We start from the raw sequence: 27,609 nt of genomic DNA, 5'->3' as shown, positions 1-27,609 counted from the left end.
TTATAACTTGTATTACGATGTCGAGTTTGCTGTTTATTTCTGGCTTTTCTGGTAATCCAATTATTCTTAAATTGTCTCTTCTCCCTCTATTTTCCAAGTCTATGACCTTGTCGGTGAGATATTTTATGTTCTCTTCTAATTTCTTGGTCTTTTGGCTTTCCTTTATTAATTCTTGCTCTTTTACATGCTCGTTGTCTTCCAGTTGACTGATTCTGACCTTTAAAGCCTGGTTTTCCTTTTGAGTTTGGTCAAACTGGTTTTGTAGATGCATGAATTTCTTTTGCATTATTTCCCACTTTTCCTCCAAGAAGGCTTCCATATTTTTTGATCATTTCCAATTCAAATTCTTCATGGGTTTGTGGAGAGTTTCTGTTTCCTTTGGAAGGTTTCGGAGAATTTGCTTGTGTTTCCTCTTCTTTCTCCTCTGTATTTTGTATTTTTGCTCCATAAAATGTGTCCAAAGTCACCCCCTTCTTCTTGTTTTTCTTGGAGTTTTGGGGCTTTTCTGTGCTGTTTGCCATCTCTATCTGAGTGGGGAGGTCTAGCTTTTCTTATCTCTGTCTGGTGTTCAGAGGCTTTAGCCCCAGGCAAATTGTCTGTTCGCGGGTGTTACTGCTCTCAGTTCCCTCCCGATGCTTCTTCGTTGCCTTACTTCCATGCTCTGAGCCTGTCTTGGCACTGTCCGCGAGGTATCTCAGAGCCTTTGTGGGCCAGAAGGGCCTGCACTCTGAGGGGGGAGGGGCCGTGGCTTCCCAGAGATCCGAGGGCTCCTGATAGGATTAACTTCAGCTGGGTTGGACTGAGTGTGCCTTAACGCAGGGACCTTCCCTGAAACTCGGACAGAAGGATCCAGCCAGGGGGCTACAGGCTCCCCTCTGTCTCTCTCTGTTTCCCTGCTGTCTGGGTGCCCCTGTGACTGGCTCAGGGTTTTTCAGGATGCGGCCTTCAGAATAGCTGGCCCTGAGGTCCTTTTGCTGGCTCTTAGGTTCCCGCTGCTGCCTCGGACTCAGCGTTCTGCATTGGGGGGGATGGATCATGGGATCTTCCTTCTGCCTACCCCTTAGATCCGAGTGATCTCGGGTTCTGGCTTTTGGGGGGCCGTACCTTTTGATCCAGGTCCAGGAGGAGGGTTCCCGGGATCTATCCTGTTGTTTGTTTTGAATTTCAGTGTCCTAGGAGCGTATAGTTTGAGATCGGTTAGGAAGGGTTTCTGGAGATCTGAACTTTAGCTCTCTCTAAGCTGCCATCTTGACCAGAAGTTCCTAAATCCGATCTCCTAAAGAATGATCTGAATAGGGTGGAGTAGCTTTGAAATTTACACAGCCAGGAAGCCTCCTCCAAGATGAGGGACCTCTCCAGAGTCTGGGGCCTCCAGAAAAGCCAAGGGAAAGGTAGTCAGTCTTTCACTCACCATGTGACAATCTAAGGGAAGCAGGATGAAGTCTCATGCCCAAGCTGGCTCATGGTCAAGTCCCAAGGCAAATTCCCTCACAGGAAGTGACTGCAAAACATAAAGGCAGTTCTTTGCGATTCTTCCTGTGTCTTACATCTACCAATGGTGGCTTAAACTTGGCTTTAGACTGCCCAGGGGGGCAGTCAGTTGTTTCTGATTTGTCACTTGCTAGCTCACATGGGTCATAGACCTTCCTCCCCCACACTTAATCCTTAAGTGGGGTATATACATTCCTGGTGGCTAAAATTCTAAAGACTAAGTAAATTTCACACTCCCCTTGCCCTCCTAGTTTCACATTGGCTTACCTTTCCAAAGCTCACTCCCTTATCCCTTCCCCCTATATGAATTGAATAATATTTCTACCCAGATACATATTTTATAAAGTTTATTAGAAAGGGTAGACAATTATTCCTCTAAGTAACCTGACTGTGTGGTGCCTAGCCTGCCAGTCTCTGTCCTCCTTCCCCCTCACCTGCCTGCTCTTTTCTCTTCTTGGTTCTCCTCCTTTCTCCCCAAAGCCTTGACCTTTATTGGCACACAGCACATTGACAGACCAACTGTGGTATGTCAGGAATGTTTGATAGAGAGGTCAAGAAAGGGAGGGAGAGGGGATAATCTTCCTTGACACACCCCTAATCTCTTAATTCTATCCACTTTTCCAAAAACCTTTCCTTACCTCTATGCTCTATATTCTATATTCTATATGAATAGAAAATCAAAGTCTTTGTCTATCAATGAGCAACTTTTAAGTTAATCAGTCAAAACCTTAAGTACCCCTACTTAGTACCTTACCAGTCACCAAGTATGAGAGTTCACAAGTCACTTGCTAGAGTGGGTGACAACTCTAGAGGCCATTGCCCCACCCCTGGGTAATGCTAGGCAAACTGAAAGACTTTGATTGGTTCCCATAAAGTGGGGGAGTGACAGGAAGTGACATTGAGAAAACTGCTTTAAAAAGACCAGCTCAAGGATGCAGTTATTCTCTCTGTGCTGCTGAGCCGGCCTGGAGGAGGAGACTCTCCCTGGATCCTACATCCACTTGCAGTGGTGACTGGAATGATTCCTTCCTTGGTTCTTCAGTAAGGAGGCCCTCTCTGCTTGTTGGCGCTTTGGTGGGACACTCCTATGGGACACTCCCTTCCTCGTGTGTTCTGGTGAGGTTCTTGGTGGTCTTAGCCCCGTGTGCACTGAAGGTTCTATGTGGATTCTTTTTTTTTTTTAACCCTTACCTTCCGTCTTAGAATCAATACTCTGTATTGGTTCTAAGGCAAAAGAGTGGTAAGGGCGAGGCAATGGAGGTCAAGTGACTTGTCCAGGGTCACACAGCTGTGAAGTGTCTGAGGCAAAATTTGAACCTAGGACCTCCCATCTCTAGGCCTGGCTCTCAATTCACTGAGCTACCCAGCTGCCCCTCTAGGTGGATTTTTACCATCTCCTGACTTTTCAGATTTTGGCTTCCTAATTAGAACTCTGGATTCTGGTGACATTTCACTTTCGGATTTGCATTTGCAGACTGGAGACATTAGGATTGAATTTAGGGTATTTTATAGCTAGGCAGTACTTTCTATCTCTTAATCTACATTTTTCCTACTAAATTCATCTCAACTTTGAGTCTTCCCTCCATACACATCCCTTCAAAAAACCCAGTCAATACTGCCATTGCCTGGGGCCATAGATGACATTTATAAGTATCATGCAATTTTACCTTTTGGGTTGCTTATGATTACTCTTTCATTATCTTTATATGTTTCTTATAGATCAAGTTTTCTGCTGAGTTCTGGATTTTTTTCCCCCAGGAATAGTTGAAACTCCTTTAGTTTGTTAGATGTCAATTTTTTACATTTTATAATTATGTTCATTTTTTTTCTGGATATAGTATTCTTGGTTGCAAGCCCATTTCTTTTGTTCTGCAGAATGTTGTGTTCCATGTCCTGAGTTCCTTTAATGTTGTGGCTACTAAGTTTGTGTTATTCTGATTATAGAGCCAAATTGTTATTCTGATTATAGAGCCAAACAACAGTTTGCAGAATTTTCTCCTTAACTCGGGAGCTGTGGAACTTAGCATTGATGTTCCTGTGCATTTTTAACTTTGGGTCTCTTTGAAGTGGTGATTTACGAATTTTTTCAATTTCTATTTTTCCCTCTTATTCTAGAATTCTGGACATTCTTCTTTGATAATTTCATGGAGTATGGAGTCTAAACTCTTTTTTTTGATTGTGACTTTCCAGGAGTTCAGCTATTCTTTAATTGTCTCATTCTTGTTCTGTTTTCTAGGTCAGTTCTTTTTCTGTTGAAATGTTTCATATTCTCTTCTATCATTTCATTCTTTTGATTTTTCTAATCTATTTCTTGTTCTCTTAGGAAATTGTTAGCTTCTCCTTGTCCAATTCTAATTCTTAATGCATTATTTTCTTCTGGGAGTTTCTGGATCTCTTTTTCCAGTTAAGTGATCATTCTTTCATAATTTTATTAATTTTCTTTCATTGTTATTTTTTCCTTTTAATTTTTCTTCAACTTCATTTGTTTTTTGAGATCTTTTTAAAGCTCTTCCAAAAAAGCTCTTTTTGAGCTTGTGACCATTTATTATATTTCTTTGCTGTTTTTTAAGTAGGTATTTTTACTGCACTGCCCGCTGAGTTTAAGTTGTGATCTCTGTCCCTATAATAAGTATTAATAGTTAGGTTCTTTCTCCTTTGCTAGATCACTTTTATTTATCTTTAAAAATTTTAGCAGCCAGTTCAGTAGATCTAATTGTTTGACTTTTTATTGAACTTTCAGTGTTCCTCTTGTACTGAGATCTGTTACCTCAGGTTTCAGTATTTTTTTTGTGTGTGTGTTGGTTTTTATCTGGGTCCTATTTAGTTTTTATAGACCAAGGTATAGTGTAGTCCTGGTCCCTTAATCAAGTCACAGTCTGTGATTGACCTTGAATGTTCAGCCCAGAGCCAGCTGGAGCCAGTCTGCCTACCCCTATGGTAATATCCAGGGACTCCACTCTTCTTGTAGTGACCACAGCTGATGGGACCCCAGATCCTCAATAACCACATTCACAGGTGCATGATTTTTCCTCACTCCTCTCCTGCTGCCATAGCCCAAGACAAAGCAGTGTCCAGTCTGTGTTCCTTGTCCCTTATTCACCAGCAATGATGCTGCTGTCAGGGCCCACCTCCTCAGTGACCACTCCTTCAGTCAGTCCCCAGCTGTGGGCCAACAGTGGTCTCAGGAGTGAAGGCTTTAGCAAATACAGCTTCTACTAGGGTCCTCCAAAGCTAATTCTGGTGGTATCCTCAGGGAAGTAGTCAGACAAGCTGGGGTTGCTAATCCTGCCCCCAGGGGTTCTTATTGATTCAACTCTCTCAAAAAGAAAAATTCTCTATGCAATTTAAGAACTTTAAAATATCATATTACCAATTTAGCTTTATCACATTTTATGGTTCTTAAATTTTGTAACATTTCTTTCAGTTGACATTAAAAAGAGCATCTGGATAAAGGTAGTACAAAAATGGTGAAGTATTTATTAAACAGTTATGCCTAGATAAGTGCTAGACACATAATAGTCACTCAGACTCTTTTAAACTAAATTTTACAGGTCTGTGGAAATCATATTATATTATAGCCTTTCCATTTAGCTATGGTCAGATTTTAGAGTACTTCACAGGGAAAATATTTAGGATGCACTTGGTCATTTTTCCAATGGCCTCTGCAATAATATGCATCCCCCCCCTTCTTCTTAACTGTTACAAGGGGCAGCTATCATGGACTGGTGTGAAGACTAAGGGAGCTGACCTCAGAGCCATGAACACCTGGAATTTGAGTTCTGCCTCTGATGCACAGAGACTTTGAGCATTTGCTGAAGCATTTAGTTGTCTAGATAACCTATAAGTCAGTGGTTCTCAACCTTTCTAATGCCATGACCCTGCAATACAGTTCTTCATGTTGCAATTACCCCAAACCAAAAAACTATTTTGATGGCGACTTCAAAACTGTAATTTTGCTACAGTTATGATTCGGAATTTAAATACCTGATATGCATTATGTATTCTCATTGCTACAAATTGAGAGGTTGAGAACCGCTGCTATAAGACTACAAGTTACAGAGAAGGTTGTGCTCTGCATTGGCTCTATACCAATGAAATTCCTTCTGCCTTTATAGGAAGATGGCTAAGTGACCCTAGAAACTCCTTTTAGTAGCCTAATATATTGGGCTAACATATGCTTCATTTTGCATCATGTAAAAGGAGTAACATTACTGTTCCAAATGTCAGAATTAGGACCATTGGGTTGAAAGAAGAAAGCCAGCTTTTATATTAAGTGCCTATTATGTGCCAGACACTGTGGTAAGTGCTTTACATATATAATATCCTTTTTGAGCCACAGAATTAATCCTGGGAAGTAGGTAGAAGTTATGAGGGAAGATTTGACTTCAATATAAGAAATAACTTATTAACTCAAGTTATCTAATAATGGGAAAAGCTTCTTCAAAAGGGATCAAGTTTTGTATTATTGGAACTATTCAAACCTATAATCTGTATTCATGTTGGGACTTCACAAACTCACTGAAATATTGAGAAATTTTAGGAATTTAGAAAATATTTATTGTGTGGGATGAATAAATTTCCATAATATTTCAATGCATCTATACAATCTTATAAATTCTTGTCCATGTTCCTTATCCTCCACAGAGAATCCATCCAACATTGAAACTTCTCTCTGTCTTTTTATATTTCATCAACATTATTTGAACATTCAGACTACCTCACTTCATTACCCCTACTCACTACATTTTTAAAATTAAAATTTATTATTAATTTTTAACATTCTTTTCTTTTTTCATTTTGAGTTCTATATTCTCTCACTCCCACCTTCCCCATCTCTTGAGAATACAAGCAAAATAGATGTAAATTCATGCAAACCATATTTCCATATTAGACATTGTAAAAACAGCCTGAAAAATTAAGTGAGAAAATTGTACTTCAATTTGTACTCAGAGTTCATCAGTTATTTCTCTGGATGTGGAGAACATTTTTTCCATTATAGGTCCTTTGAAATAATCTTGGGCCATTTTATTGATCATAGTACCCAAGTCTTTCACTGCTGATCATCATTATAACACTTACTACTACTGTACATAATGATCTCCCAATTCTCTCTTCACTTTGCATGAGTTCATATAGGTCTAGTCATGTTTTTTCTTTCACATAGCACAATAGTACAGTGTCACAATCATATGCCACAACTTGTTCAGATATTTTCCAATTGCTAAGCATCCCCTCGATTTCTAGTTCTTCGCTACTACAAAAAGCTGTTCTAATTTTTTTTACATACCTATCCTTTCCTTTTCATTTGGTCTCTTTGAAAGACAGCCCTAGTAATGGTACCATTAGGTCAAAGATTATGCACAATTTTATAGTGCTTTTGGCAGTTCCAAATTGTTCTTCAGAGTAGTTAGACCACTTCACTACTCCACCAAGTAGTTAAATAGCATACCTATTTTCCCTCAATCCCTCCAGCATTTATGTCTGAGAGGTTTGAGGTCATATCTCAGAGTTGTTTTAATTTGCATTTCACTAATCAATAGTGGAGGAGTGTTTTAAATATATATATACACACACATATAGATAGATAGATAGATAGATAGATAGATAGATAGATAGATAGATAGATAGATAGCTTTGGTTTCTTCTGAAAATTGCCTATTGATCCTTTGACCATTTATCAATTGAGGAATCTCTCTTTATAAAAATAAATTTGACTCAATTCTATATATATTTGAGAAATGAGGGCTTTATATGAGTAGCTTGTTATAAAATTTTTGACACTACATTTTCTATGGTATCTTTTAGCAAACTGCAATTTCTCTGATTAGGTCTATTTTTGCATTTGGGAAAGGAAGGATACACAGGGTACTCCAGCATTTGATCTGTAGTCAGGAAGACTCATTTTCTTAAGTTTAAGTCTAGCCTCAGACACTTATGAGCTTTGTGACCCTGGGCAAAACTTAACTCTGTCTCAGTTCCTCATTTGTAAAATGAGCTAGAGAAGGAAATAAAGTTACTCCAGTATCTTTGCCAATAAAGGCTGAAATGGGATCAACAAAGAGTTGGACATGAAACAAATGAACAAAAAATTTTGATTTTGTCTGAGATCGTGATTGTTAGCCCTGCCCTTTGTTTAGTTGAAGGGATATTAGATTCTGCTCCAGTCCTTTAACTCTACATGTGTCTTTATGTTTCAAGTGTGTCTCTTGTAAACAAAACAATGAATTCTGGTTTCTAACCCATTCTTCTGGCTGCTTCAGTTTTATTAGTTAGCTTATCCCATTCATATTCACAGTAACATTTACTATATATTTCCCTTCATTTCATTTTTTTGTTTATTCTCTTTTTTTTGGTACTGTCTCCTGAAGTCTGTTTTGCTTCTAACCACTGCTTCCTTTAAACCACTCTTCCTTTTATCAGCCATCCCTCTTTTTCTTATCCCCTTCACCTCCTGTATCTCTCCTGGGGAAGATAGATTTATATACACAACAGAGTGTGTATATATATTCTTCCCTCTTTGAGCCAATTCTGATGAGAGTTCCATTCAAGCATTGCACCCCATTTCCCTTCCTCTGTATGTTCTTTCTTGTGTGTTTCTTTCATGTAGAAAAGTTTCCCCATTCTTCCTCTCCCTTCCCCTTTCCCCCTTCCCCCTTCTCCCAATGCATCCTTTTTTTCTTCTTCATTTTTTGGAAATCATTCCAACATAAAGGACTCATACCCATACGCTCTGTGTAACCTCCTTTTAAACTGCACTAATAATGATAAAGTTTTAAAGTTGAGTGAATTTTTCCCTATAGGAATATAAACAGTTTAACCTTAGTGAGTCTCATTTCTTTTTCATTTTTGTGTGTTTTTTTTTCTTTTTCATATTTATTGCTTGAGTCTTTCTTTTGAAACTCAAATTTTCTATTCAGTTGTGGTCTTTTCATCAGGAAATCTTATGTGATCCTGAATGTGGGTCCATAATATTTGAATTGTTTCTTTCTGGCTGCTTGTAATATTTTCTACTTGTCCTGGGAGCTCTGGAATTTAACTATAATATTTTTGGAAGTTTTCTTTAGGGATCTCTTTCAGGAGGTGGTTAATAAATTTTTTACATTTCCATTTTATCCTCTGAATCTAAGATATTGGGCAATTTCCCTTTATAATTACTTGAAATATCTCTAAGCTATTTTTTTTAATCATGGCTTTCAGGTAGCCCAATACTTAAAAAAATTTTTTTATTTATTTAGAATATTTTTCCATGTTTACATGGTTCATGATCTTTCCCATACCTCTTCTCTCCCCCCTCCCAGAGCTGACAAGCAATTCCACTGGGTTATACATGTATCGTTGTTTAAAACCTATTTCCATGTTATTCATATTTTCAGTAATCTTGTAACATCAAAACCCTAAGCATATACTTATAGAACCATCTGATCAATCCTATGTTTTTCTTCTGCATTTCTACTCCCACAGTTCTTTCTCTGGATGTGGATAGCATTCTCTCTCATAAGTTCCTCTGCATCATCCTAGGTCATTACATTGCTGCTAGTAGAAAAGTCTGTTACATATGATTGTACCACAATATATCCGTCTCTGTGTATATTGTTCTTCTGGTTTTGCTCCTTTTGTTTTGCATCAATTCCTGGAGATCTTTCCAGTTCACATGGACTTCCTCTAGTTCGTCATTCCTTTCAGCACAATAGTATTCCATCACCCTCAGATACGACAATTTGTTCAGCTATTCTCCAATTGATGGACACCCCCTCTTTTTCCAGTTTTTATTGCCTTCAAAAAGAGTGAGGCTATAAATATTTTTGTACAAGTATTTTTCCTTATTATTTCCTTGTAGCCTAATGATTCTTAAATTATTTCTCCTCAATCTATTTTCTAGGTCAGTTGTTTTTCTGATGAGATATTTCACCTTTTCTTCTTTTGACTTTTGTTTCTTAGTGATCCATGGAGTTATTAGCTTTCACCTGCCTCATTCCAATATTTTCTTCAGTGAATTTTTATGCTTCCTTTATCATTAGGCCAATTCTATTTTTAAGTGTTAATTTCTTTCATATTTTTGTGCCTCTTTTACTAGGTTGTTAATTTGTTTTCATAATTTTCTTGCAGCACTGTCATTTCCTTTCCCAGTTTTTCCTCTATCACTCGTCCCTTTAATTCTTTCAGGAATTGTTGTTGGGTATTTTGCTTTGAGGCTTTAATTATAGCTGTTTTCATGCTGTTGTCATCTTCTAAATTAGTGTCTTGGTTTTTCTTGCTATCTTATTAGATTTTTATGGTCAAGTTTTTTTTTTCTCCCTTCATTTTTCCATCCTATTTCTTGACCTTGAACTTTATGTTAAATTTGGACTCTACTTACCTGAAACTGATTAAGCATCATCCCAAGCTTCAGGCTTTTTTTGTACTGCTAATTTCAGAGATAGTTCTGGAGGTCAACAAGTTTTTGGTGTTCCCAAGATAGTGTGATCTAGGGAGACATGTAGTCACTGTTCTCCTGGTCAGTGCTATTACTCTTTGGCCCTTTGGTGCACCCAAAATTTTAATTCTTTAGAGATTATGTTTTGTGGCAAGATATGCAACCATACATCATGACAAGGAGAACATTATCATTGACATGGTAGGTCTTTGTGCAGAGAAGTTTGGGATTATTAAAAGCACTATATAATTTCTCAAATGTAATTTCGTTTGCAATCCCCCTTTTATTCTAGGCCCAACATTATCTATCTGCAGTGAATAGATGTTAGTAGTGATGTATTACTTTATTGGACTGATTGTCCAACTCCATGTTATAGTCTGGACTATATCCAAAGAATTATGTGGAAGATGACAAACTGCCATTCTCCTTTTCATTGATGGATTAAAATAAACATTTCTAATGGTGACTTAGGCAGTATATCTACTAATAGTGCATTATTAATCCTAACTATAGTGCTTCTCTCTTCTGTTTTCATCCTCTAATAGGAGTATTTATACAAGTATTACCTTCACATTTCCAACTTTCATACAAATTACCTTGAAGGTATTAGAAAAGCTTTATTATATGCTTTTATCTTACCCTTTTTTGTTCATGGCTTTGATTTTTTGAATTCTAGGCCCATATCCACAAATTGTTACATGGGTACTATAAAGTACACAGTGTTTTTATAGTAGGTTCTAGTTATATAAGTCTATGCCACTTGAATTATTTGACAATGCAAGACATATTGGGAATTCTGACATTTTATCAGATTGAAATTCACAAGCGAGTGTTCTGAAATTCTGAAATATATCACAAATATGAGATTATTAGAAAATTGCAGACTTGCATGGATTTCTCAGCTCAGGACAGGGACAATTCATGGTGCATTTTACTTGTAGACACTTCTTAGCATTTTGTGACTAATTGAAAAATGTTTTTTCATGAACTTATTTTGTTATGTTATAATTTGTGCATAAAGAGATTAGAATGTAATAAAAGAACCACAAATGTTAAAGAATCAAAGTTTTATCAAATTAATTGTAAATTCATTAAGACATTTCACCAAGTTTGTAAGAAGAGTTGGAAATTCTAAATTTGATCTTCTCATTCAAGGTCCACCTTTTTCTGTGTTGTGTTTTTGCTTATCTTTTCAAGTAGACACTTTTGAGAAACTGCAGTTCTTTTATCCCACCACTTGGTGATAGCATCACACCATTCTTAAGGCAGTATATTGTCTTTCCAGCTAGAAGAATGCTCCTGAAGGTATTTTCATGTGGGCTAGATGAGGCTGGAAAGGCTGCTGTGTGACATGTGTGTGCACGCGTGCACGCGCACATGCAGAATTTGAGAACTCAAAGGGAACTTAAAAATCTTGTAGTCCAGAGAATTCTTAACCTGGAGTCTCTGAACTTTAAAAAAAAAAAAGATACTTGTATTTGGATATAATTGATATCCTTTATAAATCCTAGGTATTTTCTTCTAGGCATTTAATAACATTCTGAAAAGGGGTCCATAGGTTTACCAGGCTCCCAGAGGGGGTCCATGGGGCAAATTAAAGTTCAGAGAAGTTTAATAAATGTGGTCAAAATGTTGCTTTATTTAGTGATAGAGCTCTAAATTGAGAAACTCAGGGTTTCTTAATTTATAATCGAAAAACTTTTCTGTCCTAAGACATTGTCTGGATGGTGTATATTCTTCATGGCATTCATCTATTTAGTCTGGTTGTATGCTTATTCATCCATTTATTCATTCATACATTTATTCAGTAGCACTTATGGAGATGTACCTTGTACAGGAGAGAATACGAGGTGCTGAATAAGAAACAGGGAGGAGATATGGATCCCATTCTCCAAGAACACTTTAGTTGGTGATTTAAGGTATATATGCAAAATCCTGTAACACACATTGTTTCTAAGAATCAGGAATTACAAAGTGTTATTTACTTGACTAAAAGCTACCCTAATATGTGGAAACTAATTGCTATATATATCAGGTGGGTCTGTCAGTTTCTGTTATTTCCCAAAAGCTATCCTTAATAGTTTTGAATTTAACTTCCATGTATATCTATAGGCTCAATGAAATGATTGTAAAAAGCACTTTTATAGATGTTAAAATAGATATTAAAGCCATTTATTATTCTCAGCCTCCAGTCACCAGACCTCCAGTCTTGTGATATGATTCTGAGCTTTTCATTGCTCTTGCTAAACTCTGTATAAAACCATACAGAGGTGTATTAGCAAATGTTTAACAACAGGGATGGAGTGGGAGGAGGGAGGCTAAGTATTTTATTTCAGAGGCTTTTCCTTCTGATTATATGTATTTCTTATTTTTTAAAACTCTTACCTTCTGTCTTAGAACCAATACCAAGTCAGAAGAGTGGTAAAGGCTAGGCAATGGGGGTTAAATGACTTGCTCTGGGTCATGCAGCTAGGAAGCCTCTGAGGCCAGATTTAAATCCAGGACCTTCCATCTCTAGGCCTCTAGGCCAATCTACTGAGCTACTAGCTGCCCCACTTTTAAATTTAGTCTGCATTAATACTTTCTTAAGTCTAAATGACCAACAAAAGAATAAATCTGAGTCCTGATTTCTGAGGTGTAAATGCTTACATGGAGAACTGATCAGGGTTGACTCCAGCTTACCCTGTCTGAGATTCTTCTGCCCATTCTACAGTCAATCCTTATTTCTTTTGGGCATTCTGCTATCAGTCTTTTTCTGAACAGCTTCATAGAATTCCGAAAGATATTAAAGCCATGGTAGGTGAGAAATCCCACAGGAAGGAATCAAAAGTGATTCATTTCTACATTCCCTTAATTGGATTTGGATCTAGGGTTCTTACTCCTAAATGATGCCTGTGTCTAGCAGAGGCTATGATGCAGCAATCATTTCAAATTAGAAGCTCGAGTATAGACCTGAAGCAATAAAGATTTCAAGATCATCCAGTACCCAGCCTGAGATTTTGTTCACTCGTTGGATTGTGTATACCTATTGGTGTCCAGAGGAATTTCCAACTATCTGTGCTCTAGATAAGTTTTCCTTATTCTCTTTTTGGGGCTAGGGTTCAGTGAATCTCCAAAATGCTTCATATAGGGCCTTTACTTGTGCTCCCATGTGGAAAATAGAGCTATCAGAATGAATGACAAGTGTGACTTTTAGGAGCTACTTTATAAGAAGATGAATTTTTACTTCTTTGGCAGGCTCATCTTAACCACTGCAGAAAGAAATGGATAGATGACTATATAAAACATTGTCTGGGTCAGAGGTAGGCTGTGTACCTGAAAAAAAAATCTAGACATTTGTTTCACATATTTTCAAAACTGGATTTATCTAACAGGTCAGATTTCATCCTAATGGATTCTTGTGGATTGAGAAGGATTTTATAAAAGTCATTGAGCTGGTGGGGAAAAGAGAGCAAATTGGTAACCTTGTGGTACTGGTAGTTGGGTAGGGGAAATTATTGTTTAATGCTTTCATGACTTAAATAGCTTCTTTAAAGCAGTTTACCAGTGTTTTCAAAACATAGACCTTAGTAATAATTGGGGACTAGTGTTGTGAAAAAAAGGTTAGAGAAAAGATCAGGCAGTCTTAGTGAATAAAAAGCTGCCTGTGCACAACAATACAATGCTGTAATTAAAAACGCAACCATAGCACAGGGAAGTATACAAAAGAGAATCTAAAGTAATAACCAAGAAGTGTTTATCTCAGTATACTTGGTGATGAGTGACATATTTGCATTTAACTTGTGAATGTGTGTGTGTGTGTGTGTGTGTGTGTGTGTGTGTGTGTGTGTGTGTAAGAGATAAAGAGTGAGAACAAGCAATTTAGTATATGGCAGCAAATATCCCCAGCCATTTCACTAGTTAGTTTACATATGCCCCAGAAAGAACATGAGGTGGGAGACAAATGCTTTTTTTTTCTTTTTCAGGCAGTGTAAATTCTCAGTGCCTCTCATACATTGAACATCTTCCTTCTCCTTAGTGTGATATTGGAATCTCATCTTCATTATATAATAGTTTGATTCTGCTTAGGTTGGTAGCACTAATAAGAGGGACAGATTCAGTTGGCTTTCCCAGCAAGGTCATAGATAATAGTAATAATAGCTAGCATTTACATAAGACTTTAAAGTTTGCAAAACATTTTAAATACGTTGTCATTTGAACCTCAGGACAATCCTGTTATTGCTATTATCTCTGTTTTTTAAAAATTGCTATTATTACCTCCATTTTTAAAATGGGAAAACTGAAGACTGGAAAGGTTAAATGACTTGTGCAAAGTCAAACAGCTCAAAAATGAAGTGAATTTTATACTTAGATCTCCCTGACTTCCAAGCCCACAAGAGGCATGCCCTCTAAATCTAAATCTGGCTTCCTGGTCCTGCTAGAATGCCCCTGAAGTGCTCCCTTTGACTTTCTTCCCTTGGAATGAAACAAGAACAGGAAATGGTTTTGTGGTGGAGAGATCCCCCTCTAATTATAGTTATGCTTATGTATGAAGCCCTTCCTAAGAGTATTTTCACCCTAATGGCTAGTTTTTCCAGGAACTCAGTCTTTCTGTTTTTGTTTTACTTCATTTGGATAGAAACTCTGCTTCCTGCCTCTCTCCTGTTCAGTATCTTTACCTAGTGTAGTGAAAGATAAACTTATTTTTAATTGTTTCCATACCAAATAGCTCAGATCTTACTTCCCTTTCATATAGATTCCTCCATGTCCTTTTTAGAAGACACTTTATCACTTTTGTAGTTAAAAATGTTTAAAAATGGGTGATTCAAGGGACTTTCAATGATAGTCTGCATTATGTGGGATTTTCACCTCCTATGCTAACTAAGAAATTTACGAGGATGCAACTACATTGCCAAGAACTCCCATTGGATAGGGTTCAGAATAGACTTGCCTTGATTAAAAGATTGGAAATGAGAACATTGAGGAAAGTTTAAAGGAAATGGAATTATTCTGTCAAGAAGGCTAGTCCTAAGCAAAGGGATTTGTGCTGGTTTTATGCTCTATGTGCTAGGAAAAAGAATGGCTTTTTTCCTTTTCTATTTCCACTAAGGACAGAACAAGAAGGTATGGCCTAAGATGGCAGGGCATGAAATTTACATTAAACAGAAGGAAGACATAATAATTATCCATGGTGAGAGTAATTAAACAGTAGAATATGTTAAGAGGTATAAAATCACATTTGGGGGGAATATTTGTAGAATTAAAAAATAATTATAGAAAAGGAAATTGGGACCCAGAGACATGAAGCCAGATCCTCTGACTAGAGCCTCAAAAACCCAATCTCTATCCCTCTTTCACTCTCCTACCCCCAAACTTCCTCTCCATAGAGCTCTCACCTGAAGAGAATACTTTCTCCCCAAGGCAATGATCTGACAGAGAGGGAAGTGAGGCAATATATCCATTTTAGGAATAACGGATCATTCCTATTTCAGTTTATACCCTCTTTCCTCCATCCTTGCAACCAACATTGCCTTACTGCCATCGTGTCCCTTTTCTGGGACACTCCTGGGGGAATGGGAAGTCCTCTATTCTTCCAAAGCAACAAGGACTCCAAAGTAGGGTTATGTTAACCAGAACTCTCAGAATCTAAATCTAGTCTGGAGACCTATACCATGTGAGATGCCCAGAATCAACAGGCATGTACATGCATTTTATAGGATGAGAAGGCATGAATAGGTACAGCCTGTACCACTGGAGGAGAGTATTCACATAGATTAGATTAAAGATCCAGTAAGATAGTAACATACCTTGACATTGACATAATCTAATAAAAAAAATTCAAAGTGCCCTCTTCTATTTCTAGAGGAAGGCTGTGGTTCCATTATATTATGTAGTTTTAATTTAATTTATTTAGACACTGGTTAAGGATCCAACTGGAGTGCTTTCTAGGAAAGTGTGTTTTCTTCTTTTTGTTGTTGTTGTTGTTGTTTTTGAAGGAATTAGTTCATTTTGTGTTGTCTTTCTTGGAAATAAGTACACCCAGTCATGTAAGCAAATCCTCAACAGAGTAACTAGCAAGAGTTCAGAAACAAAAAACTGATCTCCGTTCAAATTATCCTGAACAATTTGTTTCATCTTTGGGGCTGAGTACCAACCCAGCAAACAGCAAAAATACATTTGCTGCCTCACTAGGTTAATTTCATCTTTCAAAGTCACAGTATTTATACCCCACATCTCCACTCCTTATTTAACAGCTGCTTGTAGCTTGATAACAGTGAACACTGTACACTGCTGATATTTTCTGTCTTCTCTCGGCTTTCTATATCACATAAAGTGGTGGACATGACTGTCTATTCATCATCTGAACGGTACTGATCCTCTTCTAAGGCTTCCTGAACATTGAACTCATTTCCTTCTAATGGTGAATCCGCTGGAACATTCTCTTCTGTTGGTGTCTTGGGTACTGTATCTTCTTCAGATGGTTTATCCTGTTCTTTTTGCTCTGGTTCTTGTGAATCCTGCAATTGTTCCTCTTGTTCTTGTGGACTCAATTCTTTCTCCGATTCTTTCGCACTCTTCAATTCTTTCTCCGATTCTTTCGCGCTCTTCAATTCTTTCTCCGATTCTTTCGCGCTCTTCAATTCTTTCTCCGATTCTTTCGCGCTCTTTAATTCTTTCTCCGATTCTTTCGCGCTCTTCAATTCTTTCTCCGATTCTTTCGCGCTCTTTAATTCTTTCTCCGATTCTTTTGCGCTCTTCAATTCTTTCTCTGATTCTTTTGCGCTCTTCAATTCTTTCTCTGATTCTTGGGAACTTTTTAATTCTTTCTCTGATTCTTTTGCACTCTTCAATTCTTTCTCTGATTCTTTTGCACTCTTCAAATCTTTCTCTGATTCTTGGGAACTCTTCAATTCTTTCTCTGATTCTTTTGCACTCTTCAAATCTTTCTCTGATTCTTGGGAACTCTTCAATTCTTTCTCTGATTCTTGGGAACTCTTCAATTCTTTCTCTAATTCTTGTGAATCGTTCAATTCTTTCTCTGATTTTTTCGTACTCTCCAACAAATCCTTTGATTTCCGCGAAACTGATATTTTTGCTTCTTGAGAAATGATCTTTTCTACTTCTGTTTCCTTTTTCTCATTAGGCTCTACAGGATCTTTTCCCCCTTGTGAGAGCTCTCTTGCTCTTCTTTCTTCCTGTTCTTTCATTTTGATCATTTCTTTCACTTCTGTCAGCATTTGGTAATCCCTTTCCAACTCTTGTTCCAGTCTTAGCATTCTTGACTTAACGGTTTCCTTCAGCTTAAACTCCATCAATTCCAAATCTTCTGGGGTGACTTCGCGTTTCTTTGAAATCACACTGCTTTCTTTCTCTACTAGCTTACTTGTGTTCTCTATTTGCTTACTTGTGTCTTTCTCTTCTTCTGGGTTACTTATTATCTCTTTCTCTGGCTCTACTTGACAATTTAACTCTTCTGTCTCCTCTGTCTTACTAAACCATTCTTCCTCCTCCTTTACTGGTGTGGAAGGTTCTGTTCTATATTCTGCACTATACACTTCCATGTCATCTTTTTTACACTTGATATTTTTTAATAGTTTTTCACTTGACACTCTCATATCCATGTCTGTATATTTCTTTTGCCTGGACCTTAGTGTTCTTTTCCTTGGTGTTACCTTCCTTATTCTTGTTTCAACCTGTAACAAAGAGATATGTTTAAGAAAAAAAATCTTTTTCTTGATTTTATCAAGATATTCAATAAATGAAATTTTAAAAATATAAGACTTTTTTGACTAACCTAGAGTTAAGCCCGAAACATTTCTTAGTTTCAATTCCCTTGTTAAGACTCCAATATATCTTTTAATACATATCTTTGCCTAAACACAGTGAGATAAATATACGTTGTCCCAAATAGGCTATTAAAGCTTAAAACTGCACTATGATATTAGGACACCCTGTGTAATTGAATGTTTCAAAGATGGCACTCGACAGTTTCTTCATCAGAAAGATTATTTTAGGTATCAATGGTTGTTGTACTATCTTATAGATCTAAAGGGTTGAATTAAATCCCTATTGAAATCTTAATGGACAATGTATGTACTTTTGGTTACTAAATAATTAATGAAAGCCCATTTTCTCATAATGTAAAGTTGAGCCCTAGAGGGGTGGTGGAAAAATTCTAGTTAACTGAAAGTTAGTTTGCTGAGTCATCTTTAATTGGTCTCACTGTAGAATATTGTAGGATTCCTTGGCTGATATTCTAGCATAAGAGCAAATTCTATCATTTAAAATCTTTATATTCCCAGTACCTAGTACAGTGTCAAGCTTAATAAATGCCTGTTGAATTGAATGAAAGTTAATTAATGACTAACTTGGGAATTAAGGATGGAGTGTGGGTTAGTTGCAAAGGGAATAGAGAATTAAAGCCTTCCCTTAAAACAGAGAAGGAAAATACTCATAATACTTCTCAATATAAAGTTTAACCTGGCACAAATAAGAATGAGATGTCTTTAGGAAAAGAAGAATTGTGGTCATTCACCTGCTAAGGAAATTAACAAAGTTCTAATAATATAACCAAATGAGAAGTAAATGATTGGTTCTTGTTTATCCTCTTATCAAGTATATTCTATAAAATGCACACATCAAGGAGGAGGTGAGGAATCCAAGGAAATGTTAACTTTTCTAATTTCATATTGGATTCTCCAAACTGATTATGTTTGTATATTCTGAGACTATCAAAAATTGAGTGTCCACAACACTGTTCAATGCTCCTGTCAGAAAAGGTCATTTTCTCTAACTTTCTGTTTAGGACTAATGGCTAATTGGTGGCATTCCCTAACAACACAAAGTGTCTTTTTTCCACTTTGACACTCCTAACAATCAAAATTCTTATCATTTCTAAACCTGTAAGCATTTAATTTGCTTGATTTCTTTCTCTTCTTTTTAGGAAGCATGTAACTTTCTTAATAGAATTCCTTTTTTTTTTTATTCCTTGGTTACAAGAATCATATTCTTTCCCTCCCTTCCCTCCCCCCACCCTTCCCATAGCCAACACGCAATTTCACTGGGTTTTACATGTGTCCTTGATCAAAACCTATTTCCATGTTGTTGGTGTTTGCATTAGGATGTTCATTTAGAGTCGACCTCTCCAATTATAGCCCCTCAACCCATGTAATCAAGCAGTTGTTTTTCTTCTGTTTCTGCTCCCACAGTGTTTTCTCTGAATGTGGAGAGTGTTCTTTCTCTGGGTTATTCAGGATCACCGCATTGCCACTAATGGAGAAGTCCATTACATTCTATTGCACCACAGTGTATCAGTCTCTGTGTACAATGTTCTCCTGGTTCTGCTCCTCTCACTCTGCATCACTTCCTGGAGGTCATTCCAGTTCTCATGGAATTCCTCCACTTTATTATTCCTTTGAGCACAATAATATTCCATCACCAACATATACCACAATTTGTTCAGCCATTCCCCAATTGAAGGGCATCCCCTCATTTTCCAATTTTTGGCCACCACAAAGAGCGCAGCTATGAATATTCTTGTACAAGTCTTTTTCCTTATTATCTCTTTGGGGTACAAACCCAGCAGTGCTATGGCTGGATCAAAGGGCAGACAGTCTTTTAGCGCCCTTTGGGCACAGTTCCAAATTGCCCTTCAGAATGGTTGTATCAGTTCACAACTCCACCAGCAAATGACATTCCCTTTTTGAGATACAATTTTCTCTTCATTTCAAGACTGGCTAAGAGTCTACATTTTAAAGCCTACTTTTAAAATTTGGTAGGGCAGACACAGGGAGTGTCATAACTAAGGAAAAACACATGCAGTTAGACTTCAACAGAAGTTATTTCTACTCCCTTGTAAGGTCATTTATAGGGGAATATAATTTATATCTGAGTTATGCTGTAATCCTGGCTCTGTGATTCCTAAGTCTGATCTTGCCATTATGGCAGTCACTGTCATTTCCCCTATGCAACACACATATAAGCCAAAGACTTTACAATTTTTTTTTAATTTTAAAAAAGGCATGGAGGACATATTGGTTGTGTTTGAACCCATCTTTTGATTTTGGAAGTCCCAAGTTATTTTTCTATTTTAGGACCACAAAAGGAGAATAATTGCTAATTATTTCCTTAATGCTTTCATTTTGTCTCCATTGCAACAAGTACCAACAGCAAAGATCCTGAGAACCTCATAAAATCTTTTTCCTTCCAAAGAGGCCCATCACTTGCATGGCAGGAAGTATTACAAGTTAAGTGACATGTATTGCCAAGGCTGTCTGGGAAGCCTTTCTAGGAATCCAGTGGCTGCTTCTTTCCAAAGTTCTTACATTGTCTTCTTTGATATGTATACTTGGATTATGTCTACAAGCATATACATACATGTATACATAAATATATATGTGTGTGTATATAATATTTGGTCAAAATAAAATGTATTTTTGATATGCTTCCATGATCACTTCTTCCCTTTGTTTTCTCCTGATTTCGCTCCTCTCTTTCTTCCTTCCCACCCCCCACCCCTACCCCTGCCTGTCTTGTTTTATTTCATCTATCTTCTGTCTTGCTTCCTTTGTGCTATATCTTTTTTCTTCATATTATCCAAGAAGACCATGGGGAAATACAATAGATTTAGTGTCCAAACACCAAGGAATAGATGGAACTGAAATACAACCAAATAAATTACAAGAATTTTTTTCATTTCAGTTGAAACCACCATATTTGTTACCAGCACCAATCAGGACTAATTCTTCCCTTTCAACAAAAGGAACTTTTGGATAGATAACTAGAGTTCTTCTCTGTGTAATGTCTGGAGTTTGAGGTCTTACATGCATAGTACCTGATATTTTTAGAGATTATTAATAGACCATTTTTAATGTAAAAATGCAGAATACCTGATCAATTCAAATTTCCAAAGGCCATAGTAATGCCCTCATTATAAAATGAATACCTTAATAAATGTCAGTTCTTTCAGACCCATAAGATGTATTTCACAGTAGTAGGTTTTAAATCATTCTAGGAGCCTGAGAGAGGGGCAGGTACTTTGAAAATAACCTAACTTAAAGCCTACAGGCAGTTGGGTGACTCAGTGGATTGAGAGCCAGGCCTAGAGACCAGAGGTCCTGGGTTCAAATATGACCTCAGATACTTCCTAACTATATAACCCTGGGCAAGTCACTGAACCTTCATTGCCCAGCCCTTACCACTCTTCTGCTTTGGAACCAATACACAGTATTGATTCTAAGAGGGAAGATAAAGGAAGAAAGAACGAGAGAGAGGGAGAGGGTGGGAGGGAGGGAGGAAGGGAGGGAGGGAGAGAAAAGAACCTAACTTAGAATGAGCAGAGCTTAGGCCTTGAAAAAATTTGTGAACACTATAAACACTTTTTATTTGGCCTTTGTACTCTGAAACATAAACATTTCCCTTATGCAATCTGAATTTCAAATATTAAATTTTGTAAGATCTCATAAAAAGTTCTGTATATAGATAGGCAAAGTACAGTAAAGAGTTATGCAGCTCTATAAAGAACATGATTGCTAGGAATAATGCCAATCAAGAGAACCTAATCTTCCCTTACCATCAACTTTTTCTTTAGTTGAAATTAGAATATGAGGGAGGTCTCAATAATAACTGATCTAAATCCTCACTTTGCTTACCCTTTTTGCACATACCTTATTAGTAGCTTATCTACTCTAGATCTCTTTTGGGTAGCATAATATGAATATGCTCTAAGCTGTTTTGTAAATGTTTGTGGTACATGCAAAGATGTTTTACTACAACAAGGTAAGCATTCATTTCCCCTGTGCTCCCCAAAATGTCCTCCAAAATTGGATATATCTGAACATTATTATTGTAACCATTTTGTTAGTTGTGTGGGATAACTATAAGATATAATATAATACATTGTTTGAATATACATATTTGATGAATCTGGTTGAAGCAAAATAGAAATTTAAGTAAATATGTAATAAAAATTAAAAGAAAACATTTTCAGAGCTTACCACTATATCCTGAGAGCAACAACATGGTTGTGTAATTTCAGTTATAGAATTCTTGAGTTTTTCGTCCATTTCCAAATCATCACACCATCTTCGGAAATGGTACCAAGGCACACAGTTTACAAATTTCTCTTGCATGGTTAGGTTTTCTCTGTTCATTCTCCGAAGTTCTCTTTCTCGTTTTGCCCTATATAAAGTCAAAAAGTTAGAACTGTCCATTCAGATAAGGTTCAACAACTTATTTTATAAACTCAGTATGCAAAATTATAAAATTATCAAAATCCTTATACTTACATCTATTTACTGAAACTTCAAGATGCCTTTCCCAGATAACTCACCCTCTTTGTTATCTATTAACTAATAGCTTGATTCTTTGGCTATGTAATGATTAGTGAATAACAGGTGACATTTATATAGTGTCTTGCCTATTGTGCATACATTACTTCTTTAGATCTCAAAATCACCCTAAAATAATTTCCTTCTTTATCTGTTACATTTGTCTTAATTTCTGAGAGAGTAACATTTAGACTCCTACTATTATGATGTTACTATCTCTTGGTTTATATCTATTCAATTAAATTGATTTTTATTTTGTGAATTTAATCTGCCATTTGGTTTAATATAGTTTGACATTTAATATATTCATATCTATATTATACATCTATTTTATGTTTTATATAGTTATTGGCTCATGTGAATTTTTATTTTTTGTCAGGCAACATATTTGCAACTCTTGGTTGTTGTGGTTTTTGTTGTTGTTGTTCACCTAAGACATAAGCCTTTCATTTTTATTCTGTATGTGTGTCACTTTTTTGGATAGATTTCTTATATGCGGTAGATTTCTCGGTTTTGTTTTCTTAGCCACTAAGAGACCGTGTGCTATGCCTCACCCCCACATTAAGTGCCTCCAGCCCCTGCCTGCTGCCTTATCCCACACAGGAGAGGAAGAAAGTGCTCCCATTGGGCTGCTGGGAAGAGGCACACTAGAGAGGGGGAAGGGAGCACCCCTACCCAAGTCCCTCTGCCTTTCTAGTAATGATCACTGTGGGCCACATGTCCACAGTGAGTGCTCTACGTGCACTCTTTGGCATATGTACCATAGGCATCATGGGGTAAGCTCATTGACGTTTAAAGTTTGTTAGGCTTTTTTCCCCACCCTTTTGTTTCTTTAGTATTAATTTAAAAATTATCTTCCTTTTCTAAATCAATTTTCCCCTCTTTTGTACCTTGTCTTTCACTACTGTAAAGGATGATTTTAGCGTTGTGACCTAAACTATATTAATTATTGATCACCATGGGATATCCCAAATAAAAAAAAACCCAAGTCAGCTTGAAATTTATGGTGATTTAATTAATATGGTGGAAAGAAATTAAGAAGAAGGGTGTAGAACTTGAATATAAAGAAGGAAACTATAAGTAAATTAGGTGAACACAGAATAGTATACTTGTCAGATCTTTGGGAAAGGAAAGACTTTAAAACCAAGCAAGAGCCAGAAAAAAAATCAAAAAATGTAAAATCAATAATTTTGATTATATCACATTAAAAAGGTTTTTTACAAACAAAACCAATGCAACCAAAATTAGAAGGGAAGCAACCAAATGGGAAATAATCTTCATAACAAAACCTCTGACAAAGGTCTAATTACTCAAATCTATGAAGAGCTAAACCAGTTGTACAAAAAATCAAGCCATTCCCCAATTGATAAATGGGCAAGGGACATGAATAGGCCATTTTCAGTTAAAGAAATCAAAACTATTAATAAGCACATTAAATTAATTAATTAATTAAAAAGTGCTCTAAATCTCTTATAATCAGAGAGATGCAAATCAAAACAACTCTGAGGTATCACTTCATACCTAGCAGATTGGCTAACATGACAGCAAAGGAAAGTAGTGAATGCTGGAGGGGATGTGGCAAAGTGGGGACATTAATGCATTGCTGGTGGAGTTGTGAATTGATCCTACTATTCTGGAGGGCAATTTGGAACTATGTCCAAAGTCCACTAAAAGACTGTCTGCCCTTTGATCCAGCCATAACACTGCTGGGTTTATACCCCAAAGAGATAATAAGGAAAATGACTTGTACAAGAATATTCATAGCTGTGATCTTTGTGGTGGCCAAAAATTGGAAAATGAGGGGATGCCCATCAATTGGGGAATGGCTGAACCAATTGTGGTATCTGTTGGTGATGGAATACTATTGTGCTAAAAGGAATAATAAAGTGGAGGAATTCTATGGAAACTGGAACGACCTCCAGGAATTGATGCTGAGTGGAAGGAGCAGAACCAGGAGAACATTGTACACAGAGACCGATACACTGTGGTATAATCGAATGTAATGGACTTCTCCATTAGTGGCAATGCAGTGATCCTGAAAAACTTGGAGGGATCTATGAGAAAGAACACTGTCCACATTCAGAGGAAAAACTGTAGGAGTAGAAACGCAGAAGAACAACAACTGCTTGACTACATAGGTCGAGGGGGATATGGCTGGGGATGTAGACTCTAAATGAACATCCTAATGCAAACACCAACAACATGGAAATAGGCTTTGATCAAGGACACACGTAATACCCAGGGAAATTGCACGTCAGCTATGGAAAAGGTGGGAGGAGGGGAGGGAGGGAAATAATGTGATTCTTGTAACCAAGGAATAATGTTCTATATTGACTAAGTAAATTAATTAAAAAAAAAAGTCAGTAACTGGCTCTAAGTTACCTTTTCAGACTTCTTTTATTCTATTTCCTTTTAGACTCTACCTCTCTGCCCAACTGAACTCACTCTTCTTATAGCCCACCTTGTTTTCCCTTTCCTTCATGCAATTGGTTAGTACAATATGTGTGTTATGGTAAAGTTGGATAGATGACCCATGAGGTCCCCTCCAACCTTTAGATTCTGGGATTCTTTCATAAAGTCAAGCCATTTGAAATCCCTCTCTTTCTTAAAGGTACCATTTCTTCCCTAAAGTCTTCCCTGGAGACTCCCCAAATGAGAATAAATTTCCCTCCCCCAAAAAAGAATAAATTTCTTATAAATTTTTCTATTAATTTGTCTAGACGCTTCCTATGCCATAATCACATTCTGACTTTATCATTCTTATTTGTCTGTAACAAATAAAAATTAATCTAGGAGATGTCATATAAAATTTATAAGGATTTATCAGGAGAAAGAAAGAAAGAACAAAAGAACGAAAGAAGGAAGGAAGGAAGGAAGGAAGGAAGGAAGGAAGGAAGGAAGGAAGGAAGGAAGGAAGGAAGGAAGGAAGGAAGGAAGGAAGACAGAAAGAAAGACAGAAAGAAAGAAAGAAAGAAAGAAAGAAAGAAAGAAAGAAAGAAAGAAAGAAAGAAAGAAAGAAAGAAAGAAAGAAAGAAAGAAAGAAAGAAAGAGAAAAGGAAGGAAGGAAGGAAGGAAGGAAGAGAGAGAGAGAGAGAGAGAGAGAGAGAGAGAGAGAGAGAGAGAGAGAGAGAGAGAGAGAGAGAGAGAGAGAGAGAGAGAGAAGAAAGGAAATATTACCAGCCTAATAGTCTCTTGACTATGGTGCTGCTTCACAGGTCCTAGATTCCTAATCATTTTATAGGGGACAAAGGGGCCCAGCTGACCACATTGTCAGGCCAGATAAATTAAGACCAGCAAAGAAGCAGGCTTAAGTTAGGAAGGGATAAGCCAAGGAGCCCATGTTCCCACTCATCCGGCTCTTATATCTCCAGGGATGTTATCCCTAATTGACTTTCTTTTTTTTAAACCCTTACTTTCCATCTTAGAATCAATACTGTGTATTGGTTCCAAAGCAGAAGAGCAGTAAGGACTAGGCAATGGGAGTTAAGTAACTTGCCCAGTTTAAGTCACACAGCTAGGAAGTGTCAGAGGCCTGATTTGAACCCAGGATTTCTGGTCTCTAAGCCTGGCTCTCAATCCACTGAGCCACCCAGCTGCCCCACCCCCCAATTGGCTTTTGATTGGACAGTCTTGCTTGTGTGTTCTGATGTCCAGGCAAATAATCACATCATGCTTCAGGTCAGAGGCCATACAAGGAGACTTCCACCCATCCATCCTGGAGGTCGGAAACTACACTGTCACTCTGCTTCCTATTTTAATGTGCATGTGCCAACTTTAGAGTTATAGTTTTATGTTATGTCTTAGTCACCTCTATTAAGCTGTAATCTCCTTGAAAGGGAGGAAGATTCTTTTTCATCTTCTAGTCCAGTACTTTTTATAGAGGAGACCCTTAATAAATGTTTGTAAATCTAAAAAGAACAGCATTCCTGTCAGTTATGTTGTATGAATGTATATATGTATGAATATATATGTGTATATATAGTCATGGGCATTTAAGGTGGCACAGTGGATAGAGTTCTGAACCTGAAGTTAGGAAGACTTCTTCCTGAGATCAAATCTGGCATCAGACACTAGTTGTGTGACCCTGGTCAAGTCACTTTACCTTGTTTGCCTCCATTTCCTCAGCTGTAAAATGAGCTGGAGAAATGACAAACTCTCTGCTAAGAAAATCCCAAATGGGGTCACAAAGAGTTGGATATGACTGAAATAACTGAATAACCACAACAAATGTGTGCTCACATCAGGACTATCTCAGATTATTTTATGGTTTTTATATTATGATAATTTTATGATTTTCTTGTATATATAGTGATGAGTGCAACTGCACTGAAGATTATGAGAAGGCAAATGATGATCTCTTTTTGTCAAGAAGGCACACAGCCATTCTCCTCAGAATACACAGCAAGTGTTCTAATCCTAACAAGTTAAACTAAATCAAAGTAAAGCCATTTCCTGTATAATACTACTGAGAACTAGTCGGAAATGCTTATTTATGAGAAGCAGGTACACTCATTTTTCTTCTGAGCTATGTTTTGTTTTTGTTTTGTTCTTCCTTTAAATACAAAGTTCCATTGTGAATCATATAGGATAACCTGGGCCTTCCTTCCTGTTGCTATTTAGTCCACTGGCAGCAGGGCCAACTCTGAAGAGGGGGTGAATATATAATGTCTCAGTGGGTGTCTGGGTGTGTGTTTCTGCCCAGCTGTGTGGCCTCTGACCAAAGCCATTTTATAAAAGCATACGCATATACATATATAGGGGAAAAAATCTATGTATACACATGCATATGTAGCATATTTTTAGGATTATTCATTTTTGAAATATCTGTATTCCTTCCTCTTCAATAGTATGAAAAATCAAATCGCAGTTGGAAATTCCCAGGAATTTCCCTCTCTTGTTGCTCTTAAAACCAGGATCTCACTGTAGTGATTTTCATGTTCTCTTTCCACTACATGGATCACTCTCTCCTGATGACATGTCCAAGGATGAGCACCCTTGTTAAAATTAGGATAGTTTTCACTGTTTTTAATATCTCAGGGCATTTAGATGAAAAAAGATCCAGAGGAAGGGGTCTGCCCACGCCTTCACAAGAAATGAGACACATTCTGTGCAGTGGCTTAAGAAGAGGGTAGAAGAGAGGATAGTGGAAGTGTCAGTCACACATTTAAGTGCTTACTATGTGCCAGGCACTGTGCTAGTAAAGGTTACAGAGAAAGGCAAAAACAGTCATCCCTGCTCTTAAGGTGCATACAATCCAATGCACTATAAACTATGTTAACAAAAAACTATTCTTTTGAGGGAAACAAAGCAGGTGATCTGGGCCAGAATTCTTAATCTGGAACCCATGAATTTTTTTTTAATGTATACATTTAAAAATATTATCCTGAGAAGGAAACC

The 27,609-nt window shown here is 37.1% G+C and overlaps 1 protein-coding gene and 1 long non-coding RNA gene across 4 annotated transcripts in view; one reads left to right on the top strand and one right to left on the bottom strand.

Annotated features, from left to right (window-relative positions):
- The window catches only part of LOC103102877 (uncharacterized), an 89,754-nt gene that overhangs the window by 24,724 nt on the left and 37,421 nt on the right, over positions 1 to 27,609 (top strand). The window lies entirely within an intron of this gene.
- The window catches only part of CFAP97D2 (CFAP97 domain containing 2), a 54,540-nt gene continuing 42,690 nt past the window's right edge, over positions 15,760 to 27,609 (bottom strand). For all 3 annotated transcript variants that reach the window (XM_056807580.1, XM_007501228.3, XM_056807581.1), the window contains 2 exons: positions 21,880 to 22,063; positions 15,760 to 17,577 (listed from right to left, as the gene is read on the bottom strand). In XM_056807580.1, the coding sequence (XP_056663558.1) occupies positions 16,234 to 17,577; positions 21,880 to 22,063 (1,528 nt within the window). In that variant the 3' untranslated portion in view covers positions 15,760 to 16,233. The remainder of the gene's footprint in view (positions 17,578 to 21,879; positions 22,064 to 27,609) is intronic.

The sequence above is a fragment of the Monodelphis domestica genome, chromosome 8 (genome assembly GCF_027887165.1).
Source record: "Monodelphis domestica isolate mMonDom1 chromosome 8, mMonDom1.pri, whole genome shotgun sequence".
NCBI lineage: Eukaryota > Metazoa > Chordata > Mammalia > Didelphimorphia > Didelphidae > Monodelphis > Monodelphis domestica.
The sequence above is the reverse complement of the archived record's forward strand: the minus strand, read 5'-3'. Positions and strand labels throughout refer to the sequence as shown.